The sequence below is a fragment of the Pygocentrus nattereri genome, chromosome 10, assembly GCF_015220715.1.
Source record: "Pygocentrus nattereri isolate fPygNat1 chromosome 10, fPygNat1.pri, whole genome shotgun sequence".
Lineage (NCBI taxonomy): Eukaryota > Metazoa > Chordata > Actinopteri > Characiformes > Serrasalmidae > Pygocentrus > Pygocentrus nattereri.
The window spans coordinates 19,007,078-19,033,713 of NC_051220.1; the positions used below are offsets into that span (position 1 = coordinate 19,007,078).

At 42.8% G+C, this 26,636-nt stretch overlaps 1 protein-coding gene across 1 annotated transcript; it reads left to right on the plus strand.

Annotated features, from left to right (window-relative positions):
• The first annotated feature begins 14,214 nt into the window (after positions 1–14,214).
• Positions 14,215–17,458, plus strand: klf11b (Kruppel-like factor 11b). Its single transcript, XM_017713416.2, has 4 exons — positions 14,215–14,395; positions 15,094–15,351; positions 15,837–16,692; positions 16,801–17,458. Exons 1-4 carry the CDS (start codon positions 14,339–14,341, stop codon positions 17,094–17,096), a joined length of 1,467 nt encoding a protein of 488 aa, XP_017568905.1. The 5' UTR covers positions 14,215–14,338; the 3' UTR covers positions 17,097–17,458.
• Positions 17,459–26,636: the final 9,178 nt, after the last annotated feature.

Consider the following 26,636-nt stretch of genomic DNA (forward strand, 5'->3'; position numbering starts at 1 on the left):
AGATAATCAGCACAAAGCTTTAATCTTTGAGAGAGAGAGGAGAAAATCAAGGTCCACTTTTGATTCAGATCTGAAAAAAAAAAAACAGGTGGTTCTGTCCATCCTTCCAATGTGAGAAGAAACTCAACCGTATGAGTCTGAAAGGATGTGTAGCAAGTGTTGTGCCAGTTCACACTGAAAATGAACGAGTTCAAAGTTCAGATCACAATAATTAAAAAGGAACTACACTGCTCAAAGAAATAAAGGGAACACTCAAATAACACATCCTAGATCTGAATGAATGAAATATTCTCATTGAATACTTTGTTCTGTACAAAGTTGAATGTGCTGAGAACAAAATCGCACAAAAATAATCAATGGAAATCAAATTTATTAACCAATGGAGGCCTGGATTTGGAGTCACAAACAAAATTAAAGTGGAAAAACACACTACAGGCTGATCCAACTTTGAAGTAATGTCCTTAAAACAAGTCAAACTGAGGCTCCGTATTGTGTGTGGCCTCCACGTGCCTGTATGACCTCCCTACAACACCTGGGCATGCTCCTGATGAGGTGGTGGATGGTCTCCTGAGGGATCTCCTCCCAGACCTGGACTAAAGCATCCGCCAACTCCTGGACAGTCTGTGGTGCAACGTGACGTTGGTGGATGGAGCGAGACAAGATGTCCCAGATGTGCTCAATCGGATTCAGGTCTGGGGAACGGGCGGGCCAGTCCATAGCTTCAATGCCTTCATCTTGCAGGAACTGCTGACACACTCCAGCCACATGAGGTCTAGCATTGTCCTGCATTAGGAGGAACCCAGGGCCAACCGCACCAGCATATGGTCTCACAAGGGGTCTGAGGATCTCATCTCTGTACCTAATGGCAGTCAGGCTACCTCTGGCGAGCACATGGAGGGCTGTGCGGCCCTCCAAAGAAATGCCACCCCACACCATTACTGACCCACTGCCAAACCGGTCATGCTGAAGGATCTTGCAGGCAGCAGACTCTGTCACGTCTGTCACATCTGGAGTTCTCTGGCAAATGTCAAGCGTCCTGCATGGTGTTGGGCTGTGAGCACAACGCCCATCTGTGGACGTCAGGCCCTCATACCATCCTCATGGAGTCGGTTTCTAACCGTTTGTGCAGACACATGCACATTTGTGGCCTGCTGGAGGTCATTTAGCAGGGCTCTGGCAGTGCTCCTCCTGTTCCTCCTTGCACAAAGGTGGAGATAGCAGTCCTCCTGCTGGGTTGTTGCCCTCCTACGGCCTCCTCCACGTCTCCTGGTGTACTGGCCTATCTCCTGGTAGCGCCTCCAGCCTCTGGACACTACACTGACAGACACAGCAAACTTTCTTGCCACAGCTCGCATTGATGTGCCATCCTGGATGAGCTGCACTACCTGAGCCACTTGTGTGGGTTGTAGAGTCCGTCTCATGCTACCACGAGTGTGAAAGCACCACCAACATTCAAAAGTGACCAAAACTTCAGCCAGAAAGCAGAAAGGTACTGAGAAGTGGTCTGTGGTCCCCACCTGCAGAATCACTCCTTTATTGAGTGTGTCTTGCTGTTGTCTATTCCATTTGCACAACAGCATGTGAAATTGGTTGTCAATCAGTGTTGCTTCCTAAGTGGACAGTTTGATTTCACAGAGGTTTGATTTACTTGGAGTTATATTGTGTTGTTTAAGTGTTCCCTTTATTTTTTTGAGCAGTGTAGTTCACGTTCATAGTTCTTTTTAAAAGTTCACTGTTCCAAAAATGAACTAATTCATGTTTGTTTTATTTTTTTCAATAAACACCCTGCAATTCTTTTTTAACACAACCTCTTTCTACCCGTCCATCACTAATCGAAAATAATTGCTCCTCATAAACTAAATGAGTTATTCTATACAACAGGCTTTAAGTCAGTAATACGCTCACCAAATGCACTGTTCAACATTTTCTGTACCTGCTTTCTTGAGGTCACACGTGAAAGATGGCTTTTCAACTTTACTCAAAGGCTGAAGATGTCCCACTATGTAGTCCAGTAAAAGCTTGTCCACTTGTTTTTGGGAAACGAAGGCAACAGGACCTTTACTAAATGCTGTGATCTTCAATTGGGTGAATAAACTTAGTGGGTGTTGCATTTCTTGTGCTCATTATTAAGTCGCATGTGTTCCACAAGACTGCTTCGAAATGATTCAACTCAATGTGTCGTTTAGTACCTTAGTACCAAGGTAAATGGTTTTAAATAAGTTGCTTAATAAATGCTATTTAATAGCAGGTTTGAGAGCAGTCTTTGACTTTTGCACAATACTGTATGTAGTAGGTATACTTGAAAAGGCCAATGACAGACCTAATAAACAGGCAATTCAGTGTACAATACCTAACTACATATTGTAATATAAGTGTTTACATTTGTACTAGAGCATGGTGCCAGGAGTAACGCCCATTAATCTGGAGACCCCCCTTAAAACCTCATAACTTGAATCGTTATTTCATGTGAAGGCAGTGAGCTAAACTGTGGGTGGGTGGGGGTTCATATGTTTACAAGCTCACTATGAGCAATGGACTTCAGATACAATGAGCAGAAAGATCTGGTTAGATTTTAACCGGGCAGCCAAACTCCTGACTCCATGGTTCTCTGTGGTCAGCCATCTGCTTTCTGTTTTCCCTCTCCAGCTTTTTATTTACCATTAGCCACCCATTTGTTTCTTTGCAGGCTTTAACAGCATTTCTCCAATCCTCTTCTTGTGCTTTAAAATTCTTTCCCATTTGGACAAATCTCACCAATGGCATAAAAAATGTTTAATACTCTAAACACAAAATAACTCTCCAACATTTCTGGGATAAATTCTGGGATTCCAATGGGAAATGTGCTGAAAATGGTGCCTCTGACCATTAACTGTTGTTGTGGTCAGTGTTTTTTTGTAACAAGGAACAAGCACGTTCAGAAACACCATAATGTTTCTGACCTGTGGGGAAGTTGACACAATTAGCGCTTCAAATGTAGGTCAGCAGGGATATGAAGTGCATATATGGTATGTTTGTGTTACATGTAAACCTGACTGCCTCATGACTTGCCTTACAATGGAACAGGCCTCACCAGACTAGAGTGGTGAACAATGTCAAAACACTCCACTTGTAAAATGATCTGAAAAAGAAAACAACCACCAGAGGAACATAGTCATGTCTATCCTTCCATTCGTGTCCATGCAGAGTGATGGTATTATCCTTGTGTAATGCCACTGAATGAGTTTGTAAGGTCATACAGGATTATACTTGTACTTTTCCTCACAACACAGACACACCCTAAACCCCTTTTTAAAACTCTGATCATCAATGGCGAAAGCAGCCAAGCGATTACTACATGTAAATTTGTATGGCTGAGCAACACTGGCTAGTTGATTTGTAGGCCTACTTGCTTGAACAAATGCTTTACTCTGTAACAAAGATTACAGAGTAAATCACCCTAAAACCTTTGGCTAAATTCAGCTAAATTTGGCTGACTTTACTCGTGGGTATGGGGAAAGATTGTCATGACTCATGCGAATTGTCCCAGTTTTTTCCAGAATTGGATTGTTATGGAAAATACCCAGACTTCACTGAAACTCTTTGCGTCTAGGGCCAGGCTCAGTCTACGTCTGGGAAACTGACCTTCCCTTTTACTTCTAGCAACTTGAATGCTAAAGCAACTGTATTTTTTCCACAGATAATCTGAGTAAACTTGACAAATCAGTAATTAGAATGACGGTGAGTCGCTTTGACTGTACACGACTATACACTAAATACACTATACAAGATTATAGCCTGAATCTTGGTCTCCTCCTTTTTTTGCCATGACCTAAATTGTCGGTAAGTCTCTTGTGGGAAATCCCACTGCTGACAGCATTCTCGTCCATGAGCACTTCATTTTGTGTGGCTGAGCTATATCGGGCCTGGGATATATACATGATAGCAGGCCTCTCTGCTGTGTCAGTGCCCCTGGGGTCCTTGTGGCTCATGGACTGCCCCACATTCAACTCAAAGTGCAGCTGTTTATATATGGTTTGCACAAGCTAAGAACACACAAACAGATGAGGTAGTTCATAAGTGAGGAGAACTGATACAAAGTCACTACTCAAGAAAGGCCTTGATAACTAAGTTATGAAATGAATACATCCTGAAAATGATTTGATATGTAGGGTCTTGTAGGGTGTGGAACTGTTGAAGACATGAAAATTGATCATAAGTTTCATAAGTTAACACTGAGGTTCTGTGCAAATTACTGTAAAATGAAAACTTTTTCCCCCAACTTTTTTCCATAAAATAGACTTTTGGCAATAACAAGATGAATAACAAATGCATTTTCTCCCTAAAAACATATTTCAAATGTAGGTCTTCTCAGTGTATTAACAAACATTCGCTAAATTAAAGGGAAAATAAGTTTTGTTGACATTCATAATATATTACTAACTTGTACTTCCATTGCCATCCACTTGTTTCCAATCTATGTACAACCCCAATTCCAATGAAGTTGGGACGTTGTGTAAAACAAATAAAAACAGTATACAATGATTTGCAAATCCTTTTCAACCTATATTCTACTGAATACACTACAAAGACAAGATATTTAATGTTCAAACAGATAAACTTTATTGTTTTTTGCACATATTCACTCATTTTGAATTTGATGCCTGTAACACGTTCCAAAGAAGTTGGGACAGGGGCAACAAAAGACTGGGAAAGTTGAGGAATGCTCAAAAAACACCTGTTTGGAATATTCCACAGGTGAACAGATTAATTGGAAACAGGTGAGTGTCATGATTGGGTGTCCCTAAAAGGCTCAGTCGTTCACAAGCAAGGATGGGCGAGGTTCACAACTTTGTGAACAACTGCGTGAGCAAATAGTCCAACAGTTTAAGAACAATGTTTGTCAACGTGCAATTGCAAGAAATCTAGGGACTTCATCATCTACAATCCATAATATCATCAAAAGATTCAGAGAATCTGGAGAAATCTCTGCAAGTAAGCAGCAAGGCAGAAAACCAACATTGAATGCCCATGACCTTCGATCCCTCAGGCGGCACTGCATTAATTCCGACATCATTCTGTAACGGATATTACCACATGGGCTCAGGAACACTTCAGAAAACCACTGTCAGTGAACACAGTTCGTCGCTCCATCTACAAGTGCAATTTAAAACTCTGACATGCAAAGCGAAAGCCATATATCAACAACACCCAGAAACGCCGCCGGCTTCTCTGGGCCTGAGCTCATCTGAGATGGACTGACGCAAAGTGGAAAAGTGTCCTGTGGTCCACTTTTCAAATTGTTTTTGGAAATCATGGACGTCGTGTCCTCCGGGCAAAAGAGGAAAAGGACTGTCTGGATTGTTTTCAGCGCAAAGTTCAAAAGCCAGCATCTCTGATGGTGTGGGGGTGTGTTAGTGCCCATGGCCTGGGTAACTTACACATCTGTGAAGGCATCATTAATGCTGAAAGGTACATACAGGTTTTGGAGCAACATATGCTGCCATCCAAGCAGCGTCTTTTTCAGGGACGTCCTGCTTATTTCAGCAAGACAATGCCAAGCCACATTCTGCATGTGTTACAACATCGTGGCTTCGTAGTGAAAGAGTGCGGGTACTAGACTGGCCTGCCTGCAGTCTAGACCTGTGTCCCGTTGAATTTGTGTGGCACATTATGAAGCGCAAAATACGACAATAGAGACCCCGGACGGTTGAACAACTGAAGTTGTACATCAAGCAAGAATGGGAAAGAATTCCACCTACAAAGCTTCAACAATTTGTGTCCTCAGTTCCCAAATGCTTATTAAGTCTTGTTAAAAGGAAAGGTGATGTAACACAGTGGTAAACAAGCCCCTGTCCAACTTCTTTGGAACGTGTTGCAGGCATCAAATTCAAAATGAGTGAATATTTGCAAAAAACAATAAAGTTTATCCGTTTGAACATTAAATATCTTGTCTTTGTAGTGTATTCAATTCAATATAGGTTGAAAAGGATTTGCAGTCTTCTGTTTTTATTTATGTCTTACACAACTTCATTGGAATTGGGGTTGTACTACATAAGTTGTTGCTATTGACTGTCTAATCATCCATATTAAAACTCTTTGAAGGACCTTTTAGAGGCATTGAACTCTTTGGTTATCTGGTGTATCACCATTACTGTGAACAATTCTGACTGGTAAGTCAAATCACTCTGACTGATTTTGAAAACATCTTAATGGTTTAATTATGCAGACATTTGAAAAATCGACTAGATTGATTAGACTGATATAGAACCGTTCCATTATGTAAAGCTTCTTTTTGAGCCAATAATCTTTTTTTCAAACTCTACTCTTTAGGGAACCAAAGGTGGTTCTTCTATAGCATCACTTGAACACTTGGAGGCAAAAAGTGTACCGCAGATTACTATGCATATGGCCTGACAAAATATAATTACAAAAGAAGCCAATTGGTAGTTTGTGAAGTATGTTTCAAGTCAGCATTTTTTCTAGTATTTTGTGGTCTGCATTACCATGATCGTCTCTATCAATCAAAATTTGCTAATGGTCATTTTCTGGCTACAGTGTTCTAAGACTGCAGTTTTATAAACGGTCACAAAAGTGATGTCTTTATGACCTGCTTAATGACTACAAGTGAACATTTTCCAGGAGCGTGTACACTGGCTGCTCTGATTATAGTGTCATGACAGGTTGAGACACATCCCTGTTCCATGAGAAACTGTGCTTTGAGCTTTCGTCTCTGCCACAACTGGCTCAGAACCTCTCAATTTCTCCTTTTTTACTCTGTGATATTGCACAGATAAAAGAGATTTAAACCTTATTACAAGAGGCATGCTCCCTGTTGGTGACAAGATAGGCGCAGGGATCAGGCAGAGCACCAAGCCCACCTTCCACATTCATGGAAAATGATTAACAGGTTTAATCTACTCTTGCTGTCATACTATGGGCATATTTGACTATACCACTGATGGGTCAGTCCACTTGGACACCACCTTTAGCTCTTGTGAGTGAGTAGTTATGGTTCTAACATAAATAGCAGCATTTTACAGAACAGCCTAATGTTATCATATGTCCTTGTGAACGCTCATAAAACGGCAGCTGATTTTTATGACCCACGGCTCTCGATTGCAGCAGTCAAAGCTGAGTGTGAAGAAAAACGAGAGAAAATGAGGTATTGAGAGCAGTGACTTATCAGTGCAAGTTCAATGTACAAAGATTTACAGTGTCTTCTTTAAAAAAAATATACTCAGAATAAGGCCAACAATGAAAAAACAAAATATTCTGATCTTACTTGTTTTAGATATGTACATCATTTTCACATGAATACTTCAATACCATCAAACCAGTTAGTGCCAAAATTAAATCAAGTCAATCAAGAAAATACAATGCCTTTTTGTGAACAATTGCTCGTGGCTAGATTTAGTTTGTGTGTGTGTGTGTGTGTGTGTGTGTGTATATATATGCCTTCAAATCACAATTTACTGTAATGTTGAGATCATTTCTTGTTCATCCTCCTTTTGTTTAAAACAAACACATATTTACTGAAAGATAAATATAGTTGACATGAGTGTTGGATATTGCTCAGTGAACATGATAAAGTTCTCTTTCATATAAACAGTGCCTCAATGTAAAACCTGATTGTTGAGTTTCCTCAAAAGCTTTATGGGCAACAACTCCCTTCCGTGTTTGACTTGTAGTCAATAAACACAACATAAATGAACTTAGGGTAACTCAAGGTGATTGTTTTCCATTTCATCTAGACAAATCTAACTGGGCTGCACGTTTAAACAATGTAGTCTTCAGAGAATGATTACATGCACCTCAACTAGGAGAACAAGACTGGCTGCAAATTTGCACTCAAGTTCAACCTCCGACAATATACAAACAGCACTGCCCTTTCACCCACATATGTATCCATGAGGGAAGGCGCTACTGCAGGAGTATCAATACATCAACCTGTCATCAGGCCTGCTGCACGTATGCTGCCAACACTGACCCGACACTTTCCACTGACTTCTGCTGCCTCTGGGCATCTGCTAATTGTAAGGTCAAGCAGACCCCCCCCAGAAAGTTCTTAAAACTGTGATGTTGCAACCTAAGCTGTCAATATGGACGTGTTTGGGAGAAAGGTAATTCAGGCTCTCACTCCATGTGAGTCACAAGCAATGTGCTAGCCTAAATTTAGCCATACTGGGAATAGCTCTATCTTTTTTCTGCTGGCCCCCTTGGAATAGAAGAGGGGGTGTGCATAGCATAACCTTTCCTCCAGTTTCCTTGCCCACTTGCCCCACTTATATCACCACCATGGTGTTCACATGGCGTGTTGGCACTGTACCATTCAGCTCTGCACGATGTGGTTACATGACTCTGGAAGAGGAACTACCACACCTCCTAAGCAGACTGACTCAAACAGGTCCACAAAGTAGATGAAGCTAGAAACAAGGTGATTAGGTCATTTTTGTTCTGAATTCTGGTTTTTGTTACTATACAGGGATGGGCAGATGGGCAACTCACAGTTTGCACCACAGGAGTCCCTCACAGATTGGCTCAAACACACTTTATTTATCTCTTTAGTTAAATATCAGGTTGTGGATGTGTTAAAGCAGGAAAATCACCAAACTATTCCAATCTCCGGCCCGCATCACCTTTAAGTTGTTAATTCTAATTTGTTCATTGCCAAATTTAAACTGGGCAGGCTGTGTTGTGCTGGTCTGAGTAGATCAGACATAGCAGTGCTGCTGGAGTTTTTAAATACCTCAGTGTCACTGCTGGACTGAGATGGTCCACCAACGAAAAATATCCAGCCAACAGTGTCCTGTGGGCAGTGCCCTGTTACCACTGATGAAGCAACTACCTTGTATGGTCTATTTTTACCCTGTTCTTCAATGGTCAGGACCCCCACAGACCACTGCGATAGAGCGGACAGTGAGTGGACACAGTGTTTCAAAACTCCAGCAGCACTGCTGTGTCTGATCCATTCGTACCAGCACAACACACACTAACATAACTACCACCACGTCAGTGTTACTGCAGTGCTGAGAATGATCCACCACCAAAAAGTTCCTGCTCTGTGAGGGCCCATGGGGGTCCTGACTACTGAAGAACAGGGTAAAAGGGGGCTAACAAAGTATGCAGAGGAACAGATGGACTACAGTCTGTGGTTGTAGAATATAGTAAGTGAAGGTGATAAAATGGACAATGAGCATAGAAACAAGGAAATGGTCATAATGCTATGCTTGATTGGTGTAAATACATAATATAAAAATCTGAAAATTCTTTATATAAAACCAAGATGTCATTCTCCAGCGTTAAATGGCACATGCCTTGTTAATAAATATTACTCATTATTTCCTGATTTCAACTTGGACTACAACAGTTGCACAGAAAGATTATGATCAATGGTTTCTCCACCCTTGTAGTGTCTGTTTTATTGAGCACAGGTTTTTTGAAAGAGTGCATAAACCAGATGTCATAACTTTACAGAATTCAAGTACACTGCTCAAAAAAATAAAGGGAACACTTAAACAACACAATATAACTCCAAGTAAATCAAACTTCTGTGAAATCAAACCGTCCACTTAGGAAGCAACACTGGTTGACAATCAATTTCACATGCTGTTGTGCAAATGGAACAGACAACAGGTGGAAATTATTGGCAATTAGCAAGACACACTCAATAAAGGAGTGATTCTGCAGGTGGGGACCACAGACCACTTCTCAGTACCTTTCTGCTTTCTGGCTGATGTTTTGGTCACTTTTGAATGTTGGTGGTGCTTTCACACTCGTGGTAGCATGAGACGGACTCTACAACCCACACAAGTGGCTCAGGTAGTGCAGCTCAACCAGGATGGCACATCAATGTGAGCTGTGGCAAGAAGGTTTGCTGTGTCTGTCAGTGTAGTGTCCAGAGGCTGGAGACACTACCAGGAGACAGGCCAGTACACCAGGACAGAGATGTGGAGGAGGCCATAAGAGGGCAACAACCCAGCAGCAGGACCGCTACCTCTGCCTTTGTGCAAGGAGGAACAAGAAGAGGATCACTGCCAGAGCCTTGCAAAATGACCTCCAGCAGGCCACAAATGTGCATGTGTCTGCACAAATGGTTAGAAACCGACTCCATGAGGATGGTATGAGGGCCCAACGTCCACAGACGGGGGTTGTGCTCACAGCCCAACACCGTGCAGGACACTTGACATTTGCCAGAGAACACCAGGATTGGCAAATTCGCACCTGGCACCCTGTGCTCTTCACAGATGAAAGCAGGTTCACGTGACAGAGTCTGGAGACGACGTGGAGAGCGATCTGCTGCCTGCAACATCCTTCAGCACGACCGGTTTGGCAGTGGGTCAGTAATGGTGTGGGGTGGCATTTCTTTGGAGGGCCGCACAGCCCTCCATGTGCTCTCCAGAGGTAGTCTGACTGCCATTAGGTACCAAGATGACATCCTCAGACCCCTTGTGAGACCATATGCTGGTGCGGTCGGCCCTGGCCCTGGCCCTAATGCAGGACAATGCTAGATCCTCATGTGAGTGTGTCAGCAGTTCCTGCAAGATGAAGGCATTGAAGCTATGGACTGGCCCGCTCGTTCCCCAGACCTGAATCCGATTGAGCACATCTGGAACATTATGTCTCGCTCCATCCACCAACGCCATGTTGCATCACAGACTGTCCAGGAGTTGGCGGATTCTTTAGTCCAGGTCTGGGAGGAGATCCCTCAGGAGACCATCCGCCACCTCATCAGGAGCATGCCCAGGCATTGTAGGGAGGTCATACAGGCACGTGGAGGCCACACACAATACTGAGCCTCATTTTGACTTGCTTTAAGGACATTACATCAAAGTTGGATCAGCCTGTAGTGTGTTTTTCCACTTTAATTTTGTGTGTGACTCCAAATCCAGGCCTCCATTGGTTAATAAATTTGATTTCCATTGATTTTTGTGATTTTGTTGTCAGCACCTTCAACTTTGTACAGAACAAAGTATTCAATGAGAATATTTTATTCCTTCAGATCTAGGATGTGTTATTTGAGTGTTCCCTTTATTTTTTTGAGCAGTATATGATATACAAGGACCCAAGAAAACAAATTATCTGCAGGAATAAAGGCCCATTAAAGTGAGACATATGTACTTTGAATTTGAGAAGTACAGCAGACTGCAGGGCTGTGTCGTATATACTGAGCTGCCAACATACCTTGCAATACAATAAAATTGTTTGTACTTGTTAGATCACGTGCATGCCTTGAATCATCAAAACATTCACAGAACACTCAGCAGAACATCTACCATTGGTCCATATTTCCTGCATGGTAAAGAAAATCATTTGTATATTGGGATATCAGTGTGCTTAGAATAATACACAATGTACTGTGTAGCACTATTAGATTGGTCACTTACTGAAAACTGCATTCAGATTTTCTTCTTTATATTATATCCTTGTATTATAGTCTTTATATGTTCTCCTCTTAGAAACAGCAGGAATAATACACAATTGATCATCTGTTTCACTGAATATTGATATGATATACATCAGCTGAGGGTATCCAGGCTTTAAAAAAAGTCATGAATGTTTTTTAATTAAATGTGTAGCTTTAATTTCAACACAGTGTTGACAAATAAAAAACCTGAACGTGTCTTACACTGTATGGGGATTTAAAGCTACAGACTTATGCAAAGGTTTGAATACTCCCAGTGAAATCACTTCTTTCATTAAGTGAAAATAAGATTACACATCCTCTACAGGGAGCAAACCTAAATATACCATTCTCTTAGCAAATTTAAGTGCATAATTTCTATTCATTTGCTAAGTTTAATATATTGGAAAAAAATAAATCAATCCAATGTGCTATAACTCTCGCACAAACCACACTGTTTATATGTTAAGTTCAGCAAAAAAGTAACTGTGCATTGAAATGTGCAGAATCTTATCTACAGAGGATGTGTTAACTTATTTTACATAGAAAATCAACATAAATGTCATTTTACCAGGAGTTCCCAAACTTTTGGATATGATTGTATATGCCAGTATGGCCCTCTATCTCTTCCAAGTGTCACTTATTTACACTTCATTGAACAACACTTCCAATCTATTTTTGTATTGTTTTTAGCTCAGTTGCACTGATTTATAAAATCACTACTCTGCTCTTCAGTCTTTTGTTCTGAAATAAAAATAGTATTTTTCTGAGCTGAACCTTCTGTGTAGCATATAATTAGAGCTCTATAGAATAATGACAATTTTACCACAAAAAATGTTGACAAATCAAAGCTTGACCTAAGAATTTGCCCAAATCCTATGAAATATATGTATCAATATTGGTCCATTCTGAGTAGCAACGGTTTGAGCAATCAATGAAATTGAGGCCTACGTTTAAAAACCTTTACTTTCACCATGTAGACACTTCCAACTCCCTGGAATGCATGCAGCACAACACAGACAGCTGTATACTATCTAAACTTGTATAATGTGATATCAGATTAGGTATCTTACTCCTTATATTCTCATAGCCTATAATAAACAATATGCCTCTGCCATAAAAAGTGCTGTTGCCAAGCATACAGAGTGAGTGCCAACAGGTTAATGCAGTGTAACAGACTATGTATTATAATCTTAAACTACGACTGTAGATCAATTTAGGAGCCGTGAATATAAATAAACACAAGAGTCCATGAGCTCAACATGGGATTCCTAGAATCATGGTGGTCTAAACATTTTGAGAAGTCGCTGGGCTGAAATCAGGCTAAGAGGAGAAGCAAAGGGATGTTCAGTTAAACTTGCCAGTAGATGTCTAGCTATGGTTCCTACATAGGTAACAGGCAATGTATGTTTCATCACTTGCAAGTAGCTTATGTTACTATATAAGTTGCAAACTGCTAAAGGGTTTGTTTGTACCTTGTTACCTTGTTGTTACAGATATTTCTGTCATTATCTCATTGCAACTAACAGGCAAAGAGGTCCTCTGACCTCTGAAAAATCAGCACAAAGGAGATGCAGACAAAATAACTTCAATGGCAGCAAGAAATACCCAGCCCAGCACTGGTGGATGGATCCCCAGAGGGCCTTGGGCAACATACGAGCAGCAATCTCGCACGTGGATACCAGAGAACGCAAAAGGTGGCTGAGAGGATTGCCTCTACTGACAGCACACCTGGATCAGGAGTCACTGCACCAAGGAGTGGACACACTGTGACACTTGTGCTGACTGAGACTTGTGCTGGCCCAGGAACTATGTTTGTGCTGTGCGGATGGCCGGGACCACTGACCCTTGAGGGGGGCTGTGTGGCATCCACCACAAGCTGCACTGCCACGGGGAGCTTAGGGGGGTGTGGTCATGCAGGGTGGCTCTCAGAGTGCATCTGGAAAAAAGGGACCATTATAGTTGCTGTTGTTATTGTTGTTAGAGTAGTTGTGTTTGTTGCAGTGGTTACATCCAGGGAGGGTGGGCTGTGGGGGAACACTGGGCTGGACGTTTTTTGACGTCTGTTCAAAAGAGGTGCTTTGTCAGTTGAGTCTTCTTCTTTGCCATGCAAACCATGATAAAAGGTTTGGTAGTTATCGTGCCATACTTTTTTTACATGACACATGCAAATAAGTACCTAAAACTGTCTGTTTACCATTATTCTTTGAAGTGTTTTCTTCAGTTTTTGGAGGCGAGAATCCTTTTCAGACGCTCTATATATGAAACAAGCAGGAGCCCCCGTTTACCTCCCAGAGGCACAACAGTGTTGCTCAAATAAAGCAGACAGACTTAAAGCCTTTCTCTGCTGTCTGAGTTTGACATGCCGTTATTACCCGTTTCACCTCGTGTTTTGAAGACTTTAAAGTCCTACGCTAAGCGCTGCTGGCTCCGTGTTTCAGTCGCTCTTCTGCGGTTATAAAACGCTCATTTCGCTCTCAGAGGAAGTGTAGTGTCTGTTTGTGTGAAACGGCGCTTTCCTCGTTTACAGCTGACCAGACGAGCCAACCTTATTATTCAGCAGGCACCGCGAGGCTCGAGAACACGACCTTTGGCCCAGTTTCCTCGCGGTCGGTTCACCGGGTTTACTCCGACACCGCTGACTCCCTCACACGCCCACCCACAGCCACGCACCCTGACACAGCCAATCGTGCCGCAGTCACGCACTGATCACGCGTCGCCTGCAACGCCATTGGTCGAGCTTCCACACACAGTCGCTTCTGATTGGTAGCATGTTGCCACCCGCCACTCTGTTGTGAATTTTGTTTTTCCTTTTTTTCTCCTGACTTGTTTTACTCAGCTGAGGCAGGACCTTACTGGTAAAAAGGGAATTTGAATTCCGGTCTCAGTCGTCACTGAACGGGCGTAGTAGCACTCACTCCTTTGTTCTGTTATTCCTCGGCCCGACGGTTATTTTTCATGCGTTTTGGACCGATGTCAACGCGACAGTTTCAGAATATGGAGGAATTGTCTGAGGTAAGAGCTAATATAACACATATATGATTATTCTCACTATTATTATTGTGTTTTTGTCATACTGACATCCGCTTTTGCTGTTTATTGTGAACTGGCACAAAGGGACCATCATTTTGTTGTTTATCACTAACTTAAACCGAATGATACCTCATGTTCTTGTTTTTATAACGGTGTGTCAGGCTTTATGTAAGTGATTTTTAAGTGTTATTTGTAACTTTATAGTGATGAAGTGTATGAAATTTACATATACACCTGCAACAGAAAACAAAGGTGGACCTGATGTAATCTCCACATTGAAACTGACCTTAACTGTGGTGTGTAAACAACTCTTCAGTTCTTAAATGTGTCTGTAGTGAGGCAGTTTGGGAGGGACTTGGTGTGAATCATAACTGTTTCTGGCATAGGGAACAATTTGGCTTCCTGAGGCACAAAGCGCCAAGGGGATTTTTTTTGTTCATGACTACTTCACATGGCTAGCTGGCCAGCATGTTGTTTGCGCTTTATTTGGCAAAGGGAGGAGACAAGCGTATGATAGAAGACCATGCAGAGCAGGGTGTATCCTCAAAGTCTTTTCACTCTTACCACAAACTACTAGTAGGGGTTAAAACAGGAAAAAAAAAAGTCTTATTCGTTTAGGGACAAAAAGTTTTGTTTCAGGAGAATACAGTGTGCTTACTGAGGGTTCTCGTGTTTCTCAGGGAGCTCAGATGGAGGTCCATGGGGCATATCTGGAAAGGAGAAGGCATGACAGCGAGAAGTCCTCATGCAGCGTGCCGGAGTACAATGACCTGGAGGCGGCCGAAGCCCTTGTTTGCATGAGCTCTTGGTGTCAGGTGTCCCCAAGACCCAGCGCCTTCAAACCTCGTCCTCTCACCCCAGCATCTGATTCCTGTGACTCCCTAATGCAACCTGAACTTCCAGAGACCCCCAGGGACTTTGTATCACTCTCTTCATTGGTAAGGGAACTGAACACATGCAGGCATGCTTACGAAAACAGTGTAAGCCAACCATTATCATCCATATGGTCTCCTTAATGTGTGAACACTTGCTGGAAGAGAAAGACAGGTGGCCTCATGTGTTACAGTGTGTAGACTATGTTTTTTTTTCAGGGTCTGATTTGTTTGCTGAACTCTTTTGATTGGTTTTATGGTAGCCCTGACAGGTGGCATTCTGAAGATAAGCATCATATCCTGGCTGAACTTCAGCCTGAGTTTCAATTACTCAGTTCACCCACGCAGTACAGACACCCCAAGATAAACAAGGACATAGCAGCAGAGATAATTTTTATTGTCTGTTACGTAGGTCAGATTGCAAGGCACAATGCAATTTTTCAGCACATCTGTGAAGACACTGAGTGTACTACTGCTATTTCTCATTCATATTGAAGATCTTGCTTTGTCTGGTTAACACTTTGTTGTTGTTCTTCTTCTCTTTTGCACAGTGCATGACCCCACCTCACAGCCCCAACTTTGCTGAAACCTCCACTTCCCTGCCAGTGCCAAACTCTCCAAGGACCCGACAGTGCCCCAGTGTTTTCAGCTCCAGACTCCAGCGACCTGCAGTGGCCTCCTTCATTGAGACGGCCCTTCAGATTCCCGCTGTTGACAAGCCGTCCTCCCCACCCTGCAGAGCCATGGCAACCAGCGTCATCCGCCACACAGCTGACAGCTCCCTCTACCAGAACATTCCACAAACTGTTCACCATCAGAATCTAGCCCCTACACAGACGCAGCAACCACAACAGACACCACACTCAGATGTTCCATCACCAGCCACTTCACCCTGCCACCCCCAGACAGACAGCACTGCATCAGTCACGTGTCCCAGCAGCAGCGCCCACTCCTCCAATGAGAAAGCCCCTTCCAAGTCATCTCCCTCTTCACCATCTCCCACCTCAAGCCCGCCCATCATTTGCCAGATGTTTCCAGTGGCTCAGTCAGGAGTCATCTCAGCAGCCTTCATCCAGAGTCCGGCTCCAAGGTCCAGTTCCGGGGTTAAGTCCATCCTGCCACAGCCGCTTTTCATGGGCTCTCCAGTGGCCCAGGGCACAGTGATGCTGGTGATGCCACAGCCTTCAGTGTCTCAGACATCACAATGTCCCCACCAGACAGTTGTTACTCTGGGAAACACCAAACTGCTGCCTCTTGCCCCTGCACCTGTCTATGTGCCATCAGGGCAAAGCAGTGCCACGCAAATGGACTTCTCCCGCAGACGCAACTATGTATGCAGCTTCCCTGGCTGCAGGAAGACCTATTTCAAAAGCTCTCATCTCAAGGCACATCTCAGAACACACACAGGTAAGGGAGACTTTAATTTGGCCTTCATTACTTGGTGTTGGTGTAGATGAAGACCAAGTACTGTAAGTGTTGCATTTCTCTGATCATGTTTTTTCACTCTTTCTGCAGGTGAGAAGCCCTTCAGCTGTAACTGGGAGGGCTGTGAGAAAAAATTTGCACGCTCTGATGAGCTCTCCCGCCACCGGAGAACACACACTGGTGAGAAAAAGTTTGTCTGTCCTGTTTGTGACAGAAGGTTCATGCGCAGTGACCACCTTACTAAGCATGCTCGTCGACACATGACCACCAAGAAGGTCCCCTCCTGGCAGACAGAGGTACGGAACCTCAACAAGATAACTACAGCCAAGGCTCTGCCCGCAGGCTCAGCTTTGCCAATCAGCATGCTGTTACCAGCCTCAAACTGAACTGGATTGGAGCTGAGCTCAATTTATACTGGGACTCTATTGGAGAACAAGGCTGCTAATTTTCTCATGGACAAACGTGAACATGCACTGGACTCTTCCTTCTGTTCTCATCCCTTCTACTGCTCATTTTTGTATACTCTGCAATAAATGCAATGTTTTGTTTACTCACTTGTTACAATGATCCATGCACTCTTATTTTTGCCAAAGTCTTTGTACCATGTACGTCTTAAAATTTCATCTGTGTTCTGTACATATTTCCATGTATATTCTTTCAGACATAAATATTCTATACTTTACTGCCTAAATACAGGAAATTGTGATTAAAATGAACATATGAATAATTATATACACTGTGATAATCATGTTGTTGTTTCTCTTTTATTTAAGCCTTTTTTTTACTAAACAAACAAACAAATTAATACTCTATTCTTATGGTTCTTCACTGCTGATGTTTGTGTGGGAGGAAGCTCTCAAACTGACATTTTTAACAGGGTGAAAGAGAGGAAGCATGGTGTTAAAAAAGATGTTAATGGTGATGACAAGGCCCTGAGCAGTCAATCTTGTAGTCACACATTTCCTGTCGAGGTTTGCTGACACAGCTCTGGAGTATTTCCTGTGTGCTTCGGGCTGTGGATCTGTGTGCTCATATTCAGCACTAATCCGTATCAGGAGGCCCAGTCGACATTAGTCACTCCTCACAGCCGACAGGGCTCAGGACAGAGGAAGTTTAGTGAAGAGACGTCACACAGTCATCTGTTTGGACTCTTCTGTCCTAGAAAAAACACTGAGCCACATGTCGTGCGACACATAGGAACATAGACAAACGGTACACACACAATAAACAACATCGTTATATAGTAAGCCGCGTTTTACACACGCTTTAAAAGCGAGTACATATTTTTTGCTGTTATGTAGACTTGGCTCATTCTCATGTTCATGAAAGCTACACTATTCATAAACACTGGCTGCCACACAGTCGATGCAGATCAAGAGACATCATAAAACACGACTTTTAACACAGTAGGTTAAAATCCAAATTTGAGTAGAAGAAGCTGAAATCCAGAACATGCTTGAGCTCCAGGACGCTGTACGAACAGAACGACGAGCTGTTCATCCTCCTCTTCAGTGAAAGAAAGGGAGGGCAGGCATTACACGCCCAGTAACTACGTCTTCACGAACCAATCAAATTGCGAGATTGACCAGGCTAGTGGGAGGCGCGACCAATCAGCTTTCCCAAACGGTTCCCGCCCCTCCCGGTTTTAACAGCACTTCACACCCAAACGATTAGCATTAGAAGTGCAACAGCGACACCTTCTGGACACAAATTCTAGGGATTCTAGGATTCTAGGGATTCTAGGGATCTTCGCTGGTTTCATATGAAGGCATTTTACAATCACTTAATGAATGCTTTCTGACGATTACAAGGAAAAAAGTTTCCCACAGGCTGGGTTGTACTGAAATAGGCCACAGTGGTGTCCTAAATGACTGCAGCACTGGTTGAAATCTCAGTATAATTCCCTTGTTGAGAAGTAAACAAAGTTATTCAGATTGTTTTGTTCAGAAACTTATGATTCAGAATTGTCCACAAGGGATTTGGCATGAGCCCATGGTCATAAGTATTTAAGGCTCGTCCACAAAGGGCTGGAGTGGCTGCAGGTTTTCTATCCAAAAACAAGACCAAGTACACTCCCTGAGAACTTCATTTGGTACACCTATCTTGTATCTACACACATAGCTCCACAGGTGCACTTTGTAGTTCTACAATTACAGACTGTAGTCCATCTGTTTCTCTGTGCACTTTATTAGCCCCCTTTTACCCTATTCTTCAAAGGTCAGGACCCCCATAGAGGTATTATTCGTGTGATGGATCATTTTCAGCACTGCAGTGACACTGACATGATGTTGGTGTGTGGTCCTCTGGTTTGACTAGATCAGACACAACAGTGCTGCTGGAGATTTTAAATACTCTGTCCACTCACTGTCCACTCTATTAGACATTCCTAACTTGTTGGCCCACCTTGCAGATGTTAAGTCAGAAACAGTGGCTCCTCTATTGCAGCACAGTTTCTGTGGGTCATCCACTAGTCCTTCATCAGCGGTCTGGGGGGGTCCTGACCATTGATGAACAGGGTAAAAATAGACATAATAAGGACATAATATAATAGACCATACAAGGTAGGTGTAACTAATAATTGTGCTCAGTGAATGTAGGATCAATTGTTTAACTGAAACCAAATAAATAAACACAAAGAATCAGGTGTGCTCCTGTTTGATTGGACTGAAAAAGCATAGCCTCAACAGCCCTTTGCAAATAATCCTGATATAAGGCTTCTACAAGCTACTCCACAGAAAACTACTACAGAACGCAATTACAAACATGTTGCCTAATGCTGTAGAGACAGTTCATGTAGGTTTTATGGCAAAGTTCTGACTTACAATATATTGTTTTTGTATATAGCATCTTCTTGTTTTTAAAATAAAACTGGTTGTTTTGATGAGAAAAACGCAGTTGGTCACAATGTCAACAGTGCGAAGAACTACTTTTTCTTATCTAAACAACCAGCATTCTTAACTTCTTCTTCTTCTTTCGGCTGCTCCCTTTAGGGGTCGCCACAGCGGATCATCTGCCTCCATCTTGCCCTGTCCACTGCCTCCTCTACTTTTACACAAACCATCTCCATGTCCACCTTCACTACATCCATAAACTTTCTCTAAGGTCTACCTCTTCTCCTTCTACCTGGCAGCTCCATCTCCAACATTCTTTGACCAATATATCCACTATTCCTCCTCAACACATGTCCAAACCATCTCAACCTGGCCTCTCTGGCTTTATCTCCAAACTGCTCCACCTTCACTGTCCCTCTGATCTGCTCATTTCTAATCTTGTCCATCCTTGTCACTCCCAACGAAAATCTCAGCATCTTCATCTCTGCCACCTCCAGCTCAGACTCCTTTCTTTTAGACAGAGCCACAGCCTCCAAACCATACATCATAGCAGGACGCAGTACTGTCTTGTAAACCTTCCCTTTCACTCTTGCTGCTATCCTTCTGTCACACATCAGCCCTGACACCCGTCTCCACCCACTCCATCCTGCCTGCACCCTCTTCCTCACCTCTTTTCTACACTGTCCATTGCTCTGGATGGTTGACCCAAGATATTTGAAGTCATCCACCTTTACGACCTCTACTCCTTGCATCTTCACCTTTCCACCTGCCTCCCTCTCATTCACACACATGTATTCCGTCTTGTCTCTACTGACCTTCATTCCTCTCCTCTCTAGTGCAAAACCTCCACCTCTCCAGATTCTCTTCCACCTGCTCTCTACTCTCACCACAGATTACAATGTCATCTGCAAACATCATGGTCCATGGAGCCTCCTGCCTGACCTCATCTGTCAACCTTTCCATCACCATTGCAAACAAGAAGGGGCTCAAAGCTGATCCCTGATGTAACCCTACCTTCACCTTGAAACCATTTGTCACTCCAACTGCACACCTCACCACTGTCTCACTATCCTCATACATGTCCTGCACCACCCTAACATACTTTTCAGCTACACCTGACTTCCTCATACAGTACCAGAGTTCCTCTCTTGGCACCCTATCATATGCCTTCTCTAGATCCACAAAGACACAATGTAGCTCCTTCTGACCTTCTCTGTACTTCTCTACCAACACTCTCAACGCAAAAATTGCATCTGTGCTACTCTTTCTGGGCATGAAACCAAACTGCTGCTCACTGATCTGAACCTCTCGCCTTAGCCTTGCTTCAACAACTCTTTCCCATACCTTCATGGTGTGGCTCATCAACTTTATACCTCTGTAGTTACTGCAGCTCTGCACATCACCCTTGTTCTTAAAAATGGGGACCAGTACACTGCTTCTCCACTCATCAGGCATCCTCTCACTCTCCAGGATTTTGTTTAACAACCTGGTTAAAAAGTCCACTGCCTTCATCTCCATACCTCCACAGGTATGTCATCTGGACCAACTGCCTTTCCATTCTTCATCCTTTTTAAAGCTGCCCTCACTTCCACCTTACTAATTCTCTGCACTTCCTGATCCACTATCTCTTTCCCCCGTTGTCCTCCTCTCTCGTTTTCCTCATTCATTAGTTCTTCAAAGTACTCCTTCCATCTACTCAACACTCTCTGTTCACTCACTAGTACATTATCCTCTCTCTCCTTTATCAGCCTAACCTGCTGTGCATCCTTTCCAGCTCTATCTCTCTGTTTAGCCAAGCGATACAAGCCCTTTACTCCTTCTTTACTGTCCAGCCTCTCATACAGTTCATCATAGGCCTGAGCCTTTGCCTTTGCCACCATTCTTTTCGCTATGCGACTAGCCTCACAGTACTCCTGCCTACTTCCTTCATCTCTCTGGTTATCCCACTTTTTCTTAGCTGCCTTCTTCTTCTGAATACTATCCTGGAGTTCCACTTTCCACCACCAACTTTCCTTGTCTTCTTTCCTCTGACCAGACGAAACACCCAACACATTTTTGCCAGTTTCTCTCACCACCTTAGCTGTAGTTTCCCAGTCCTCATGTAGCTCCTTTGCATTGCAATTTTTCCCTGAACTGCCTGCAACCATCCTCCTCCTTCAGCTTCCACCATCTAATCTTTGGCTCTGTCTTCACTCTCTTCCTCTTCTTTGTTTCTAATCTCATTCTACAGACAACCACCCTATGCAGCCTTGCTACACTTTCCCCTGGCACCACTTTACAATCTCCAATCTCCTTTAGGTGGCATCTCCTGCTAAGGATATAATCCACCTGTGTGCACCTCCCTCCACTCTTAACAATATTACAAAATCCAATGCCAATACATTTCTTTAGAATGGAACATTTTTCTGCAAAACGCACTGCATGACGTTGGTTATTGTTCAGTGAGGAGATGTACTTCTCTATTACATACACTGACATTCTGAAACATCAAAGGAAATCTCCTTTAACCTGCTTTACTTACTTGGTATACCTGAACGACTTTAGCCCAAATTGAGGGTTGTCCAGTTGAAATGTCCCTGACCTGGTCTCCTAATGGAATTGAGAAATTCTTTGTGAATCAAGATACCCTACTAGACCTGTTAAACAAGGAAGAAAACAACAGTAGGAGATACATTAGGGGAAAACTCGTAGACAGTGTGTACACTTCTGAACTGAGGCTGCACCCATACTCATAGCCAAACCGCTAAGTATTTGACCACAAAGTTGTATTCCCTTTCCTCACCACTGGGCGGAGACAATTACAATCTGGTAAGCCAACATCAGGGAGCTGAAGGGACCTTCATCCAGCCACTAAAACCAAACTCTGCTGATGTACATTCCAGTCCTGTTGGGTGGAGGGCTGCAGAGAAACTGTGGCCAGGAAATGGAACTTAAACATATATTCCAGACGTTTTACATTTTCCCCTCCTACAAATGGCCAAACTGGTAGGCAAGGAAATACTGAATCTTTTCTTCTGTAGTGAAAGCAAATCAAAAGTATAATACTGTGCAATGAATTAAAGGCATGAACCACTGCTCCTTGCATAGGAAGTCATCTGTCCAAAGGTGTTACATAAATGAATTTATTTCTCTTTTTTGCAAAATATAGACAGAATACAAGAGGTTTGGCAAACATCTGCAAATATCATATAAAAAAGACATTTGTAACTTCTCTGGAAATATACTTTTATACAGAAATTCCTTCCTTTACATGGCATTGAATGTTTTATATATAAAAAAAAGGCTTATACTGATTTAAGATTCTGGTTAAGTTTTGTATACAAGAACCGCGTCCAAGATAAACCACATCAAAGGATCATTAAGTTAACCAAACTCTCTCTCTATCATGTTCATTAAGTCTTCTTCAGAGGCATCATAAAAGACAGGCATGGCCAGAGAAGGGTGGTCACAAAGTCCGGGAATTCTAGAGACGAAGAAGATGTGAGTTTTTCAGTATGTCTGTAACATTGCACCAGTTTGTCCAATTCATGTGAAGGTAGATGTAATGGAAAGCAGTGAAGAACCAGGCTTTACAATCATTCTCTCCTGAAATACACTGGATGTTAGATAAATCAAGCATGCTTTGGTCATACAACACCTGAGGTTTCAGTAGCCAAAGGCCAGTCTATTGTTAGTAGTATAGCTTGACCGATCAATAATTAATAAAAAGCAGGCTACTTACAAAGCTGCCTTTGTGCACAATAGATCTGCTCTCACTGGATCTGCTATAGCTGGCTTCTGTGGAAAAGCATATCTTTACAAATTAACATCTTCTTAAAATTCCCAGGCATATTACATCAAGGCTCTTAGATGCATGGAAAATTTGAAAACTCTTATATCAGTATTTCCCTTCTGAGGTCCACCTACACTACAGTTTCAGGTTTTCTCTGCTCTGGAGTCACATGATTAGTTAATACTCAAGTCCTTCTGGAGCTGAATCAGGAGTATTAGGTCAGGAGGAAAAAAGACCAGGCTGTGCAAGTAGACTAAAGGACTGGAGGTGGTTTATAGTGGCCTATATTAGTTGCCTATTTAAAGGGGTTATTTGGCCTATTTATTAGGTTGTTTGTTATGTTTTGTAGCACATCCCTGCATCCCTAATCCTCACTGCTTTTTAAAATTATTTTTGTGTTTCATTCGTTGTTGTTCTATGCAGCATTCAGCATGAATTACAGAAATACATCATTCAACCACTGAGTATCCCTGTGGCACTTAGCCCTAATACAAAGGCTAATAAAGACACCTAGGGTGCTAGATAGCATTGCTGATTTAGCACTGACCTCAACTGGTCAATAAACATTTGATAAACTTTTAAGCTCTTGGAGTAAGTCATGCAGCTGCGTGTGTATGTGGGTTGATATAGAATCTTTTTTAAAAACGGTTCTATATAGCACCAAAAAGGGTTTTCCATTGTTAGCTTGACATCATAACAATAACACAGCCTTTTCTGGTGCTACATAGAACACATTCTCCATCAATCCGAAGAACCATTTCACCATACAAAGAACCATTTAAGCATGGTTCTGCATAGAACTCATGGTTCTAAATAGACTAAAGAACCCTTGAAGAACCATTTTTAAGAGTAGTCTTCAAGCCAAGAAATCTTGTTTATTTAATTTGGACACATTTTAATTTTGGCCAGAGTAACTTTTTAATGTAAACCGTTTATTTGACTGTAATTGTATAGTATCGTGTAATTATATAGTTAATATTGTACAGTTAAAAGATATAGACTGACATCAGCTTGATACAGACCTGCTGGTGATATGACACATAAATAACAATAATGCATGATCACACTGTATTAACACGTGGGAACAAGATCCTAATGCGTGGCCACGACTTAGGAAGACATGGGAATGAGTTAAATAGTGTCCATAACTTAGTAAGTCATGGCAACAAAATCCTAATGTATGGTCTCAACTTAATAACGTTTATAATTAGTATATTATATTATAATATAATAGCTTAATAATATAATAATACTACTAATCATGCCTTATTTCGGAGCATGCTAGTGACAAAAATAATGTTTGGCCACTACTTAGCAAAGTGTGGGTAAGAGATAATTAAGTCATGGCCACGCCTTACTAAGTCATAGCCACACATTAGGATTTCATTCCTATGATTTACTAAGTCATGGCCACGACTTAATTATCTTGTTCCCATGCCTTACTAAGTTCTGGTCACTAATTATTTTAATTTATACAGGATGTCACCAGTGGGGCTCCATATCTTATTGAGCTGTGGTATTTTTATGTGGTATATTTAAGTATTTTATTATCGCTTCATTAAGCCAGATCGCGTTCCCACATCTTACTAAGTCGTGGCCACGACATTATTTATATATATATGAGATGTCACCAGTAGGGCTCTATAGTTTATTTGGGGTTGGTTTACTTACAGGTCTAATGTCATGTCTCTCAGAGGAGCGATAGTCCGCCCTCACTCCTTCACCCTGGCTCAGTCTGATGTTCCCTCTGTTGTGGATGGTTTCGCTCCCATTCTGACCGCGTTTGCCGTAGCAGAGCCTGCAGGTCTCGGAGCTGAAGAGACCTTTCTGAAAGAGCCTCTTCTTCAGCCCCCCGTCTGTGCTTTCACACGCTCCGAGGATCCTCTCCACCTCCTCCTCAAGCTTCTCCTCGTCGGATAAAATATCCGATTCTCGGCTCTGTCTGCGCTCTTGCTGGGATCTTCTCGGATCTGAGGCTGGAGCTTTGTGCGAGCTGAAGAGGCGACTTCCATCCACGTTCCTGCTGTTTTCCGTCGCGAGCGCAGGTGCTACCCTCTTTGCTCGGCTAGCAGCGCTGCCCATTCTGAAAACCAGAAAGCGCTCAGTGCCCTCGGGGCTCTACGGGAAACAACCACAGATGAGGCCGACTGGGCTCCACGGCTCGGTCTGAAGCGAATCATGAGGAAAACCTCATCTTTTTTCACAGGAATCGTGTGAAAACATGACTTTTATAGCGAGTAAAAAGTCGACGACAGCGTGGCGGGCTGCCAAAAATGGATCCAGCTGAACTGTCAAAAACAAAGTAACTCCAGATGAGTGTCAGAAACCAAACGCACAACGAGGAGTCGGGAAAACTGCTCTCCACCCTGAGAAAGAATAAAACTAAAACCAAAGACAATATGAGATGAGGGGTGGGGGGGGCAGAAGACAGAGAGAGAGACAGCGAGAGAGAGGGGGGGCAGAAGACAGAGAGAGAGAGAGAGGGGGGGGGGCAGAAGACAGAGAGAGAGACAGCGAGAGAGAGGGGGGGCAGAAGACAGAGAGAGAGACAGCGAGAGAGAGGGGGGGCAGAAGACAGAGAGAGAGAGAGAGGGGGGGGGGGCAGAAGACAGAGAGAGGGGGGGGCAGGCAGACAGAGAGAGAGACAGCGAGAGAGAGGGGGGGGGCATAAGACAGGGGGGGGGGGGTGTTGGGGGGCTGCTCAGGATGGATGCATTATAAAAGCATGTGTTGCTTTTCTTGCATTCCACTCTCAGCAAAACAGCATCTATGTGTCCGAGCCGCAGTGAGAGAGTGCAGCCATCTGGACGCGTGGTGGTTCTGGTTCTGCACCTCAGAGTTACACAACAGCACAGCTCCACTCATCTGACACGAAAGTGCTCCAGCAGAGGTGGCCACAACTTTGTATGGCCTGAGAATTAGATAGTTAAGTAGTGGTCACTGCTTAATGGGAATGAGATCATTACTTACTAAGTTGTGGCCATGTATCAGGATCTAGTTCTAAGTGTCTTACTAAGTTGTAGCCACACATTATTTTTATTTATACAGGATGTCACCACTGGGGCTCAATGTAATGGTTATCTTTAAAGACAACTAGTTTCCTGTATAACACACTTAGATCCTATTAGGAAACCATCAAATCTCGTGCCAGTCCCAAACCACATATTAAACCAGTAGAATCCTTTACTCTGTAATATCAACTAAGGCTGGGTGATATGACAATATATATAGTTATTGTGATAAATTATATCAAAATTTAATACAATATGCTTTTCTGAACACATCAGTTTTTGTAGAACACTGATGACGTGTATGTTTCATTA

Bases quoted from the DNA above. Each gene is read 5' to 3' on its own strand.
- klf11b (XM_017713416.2), top strand. From the start codon at position 14,339: ATGCGTTTTGGACCGATGTCAACGCGACAGTTTCAGAATATGGAGGAA. The intron at 15,352-15,836 runs GTAAGGGAACTG...TCTTTTGCACAG, and splicing joins TTGTATCACTCTCTTCATTG to TGCATGACCCCACCTCACAG. The intron at 16,693-16,800 runs GTAAGGGAGACT...CTCTTTCTGCAG, and splicing joins ACATCTCAGAACACACACAG to GTGAGAAGCCCTTCAGCTGT.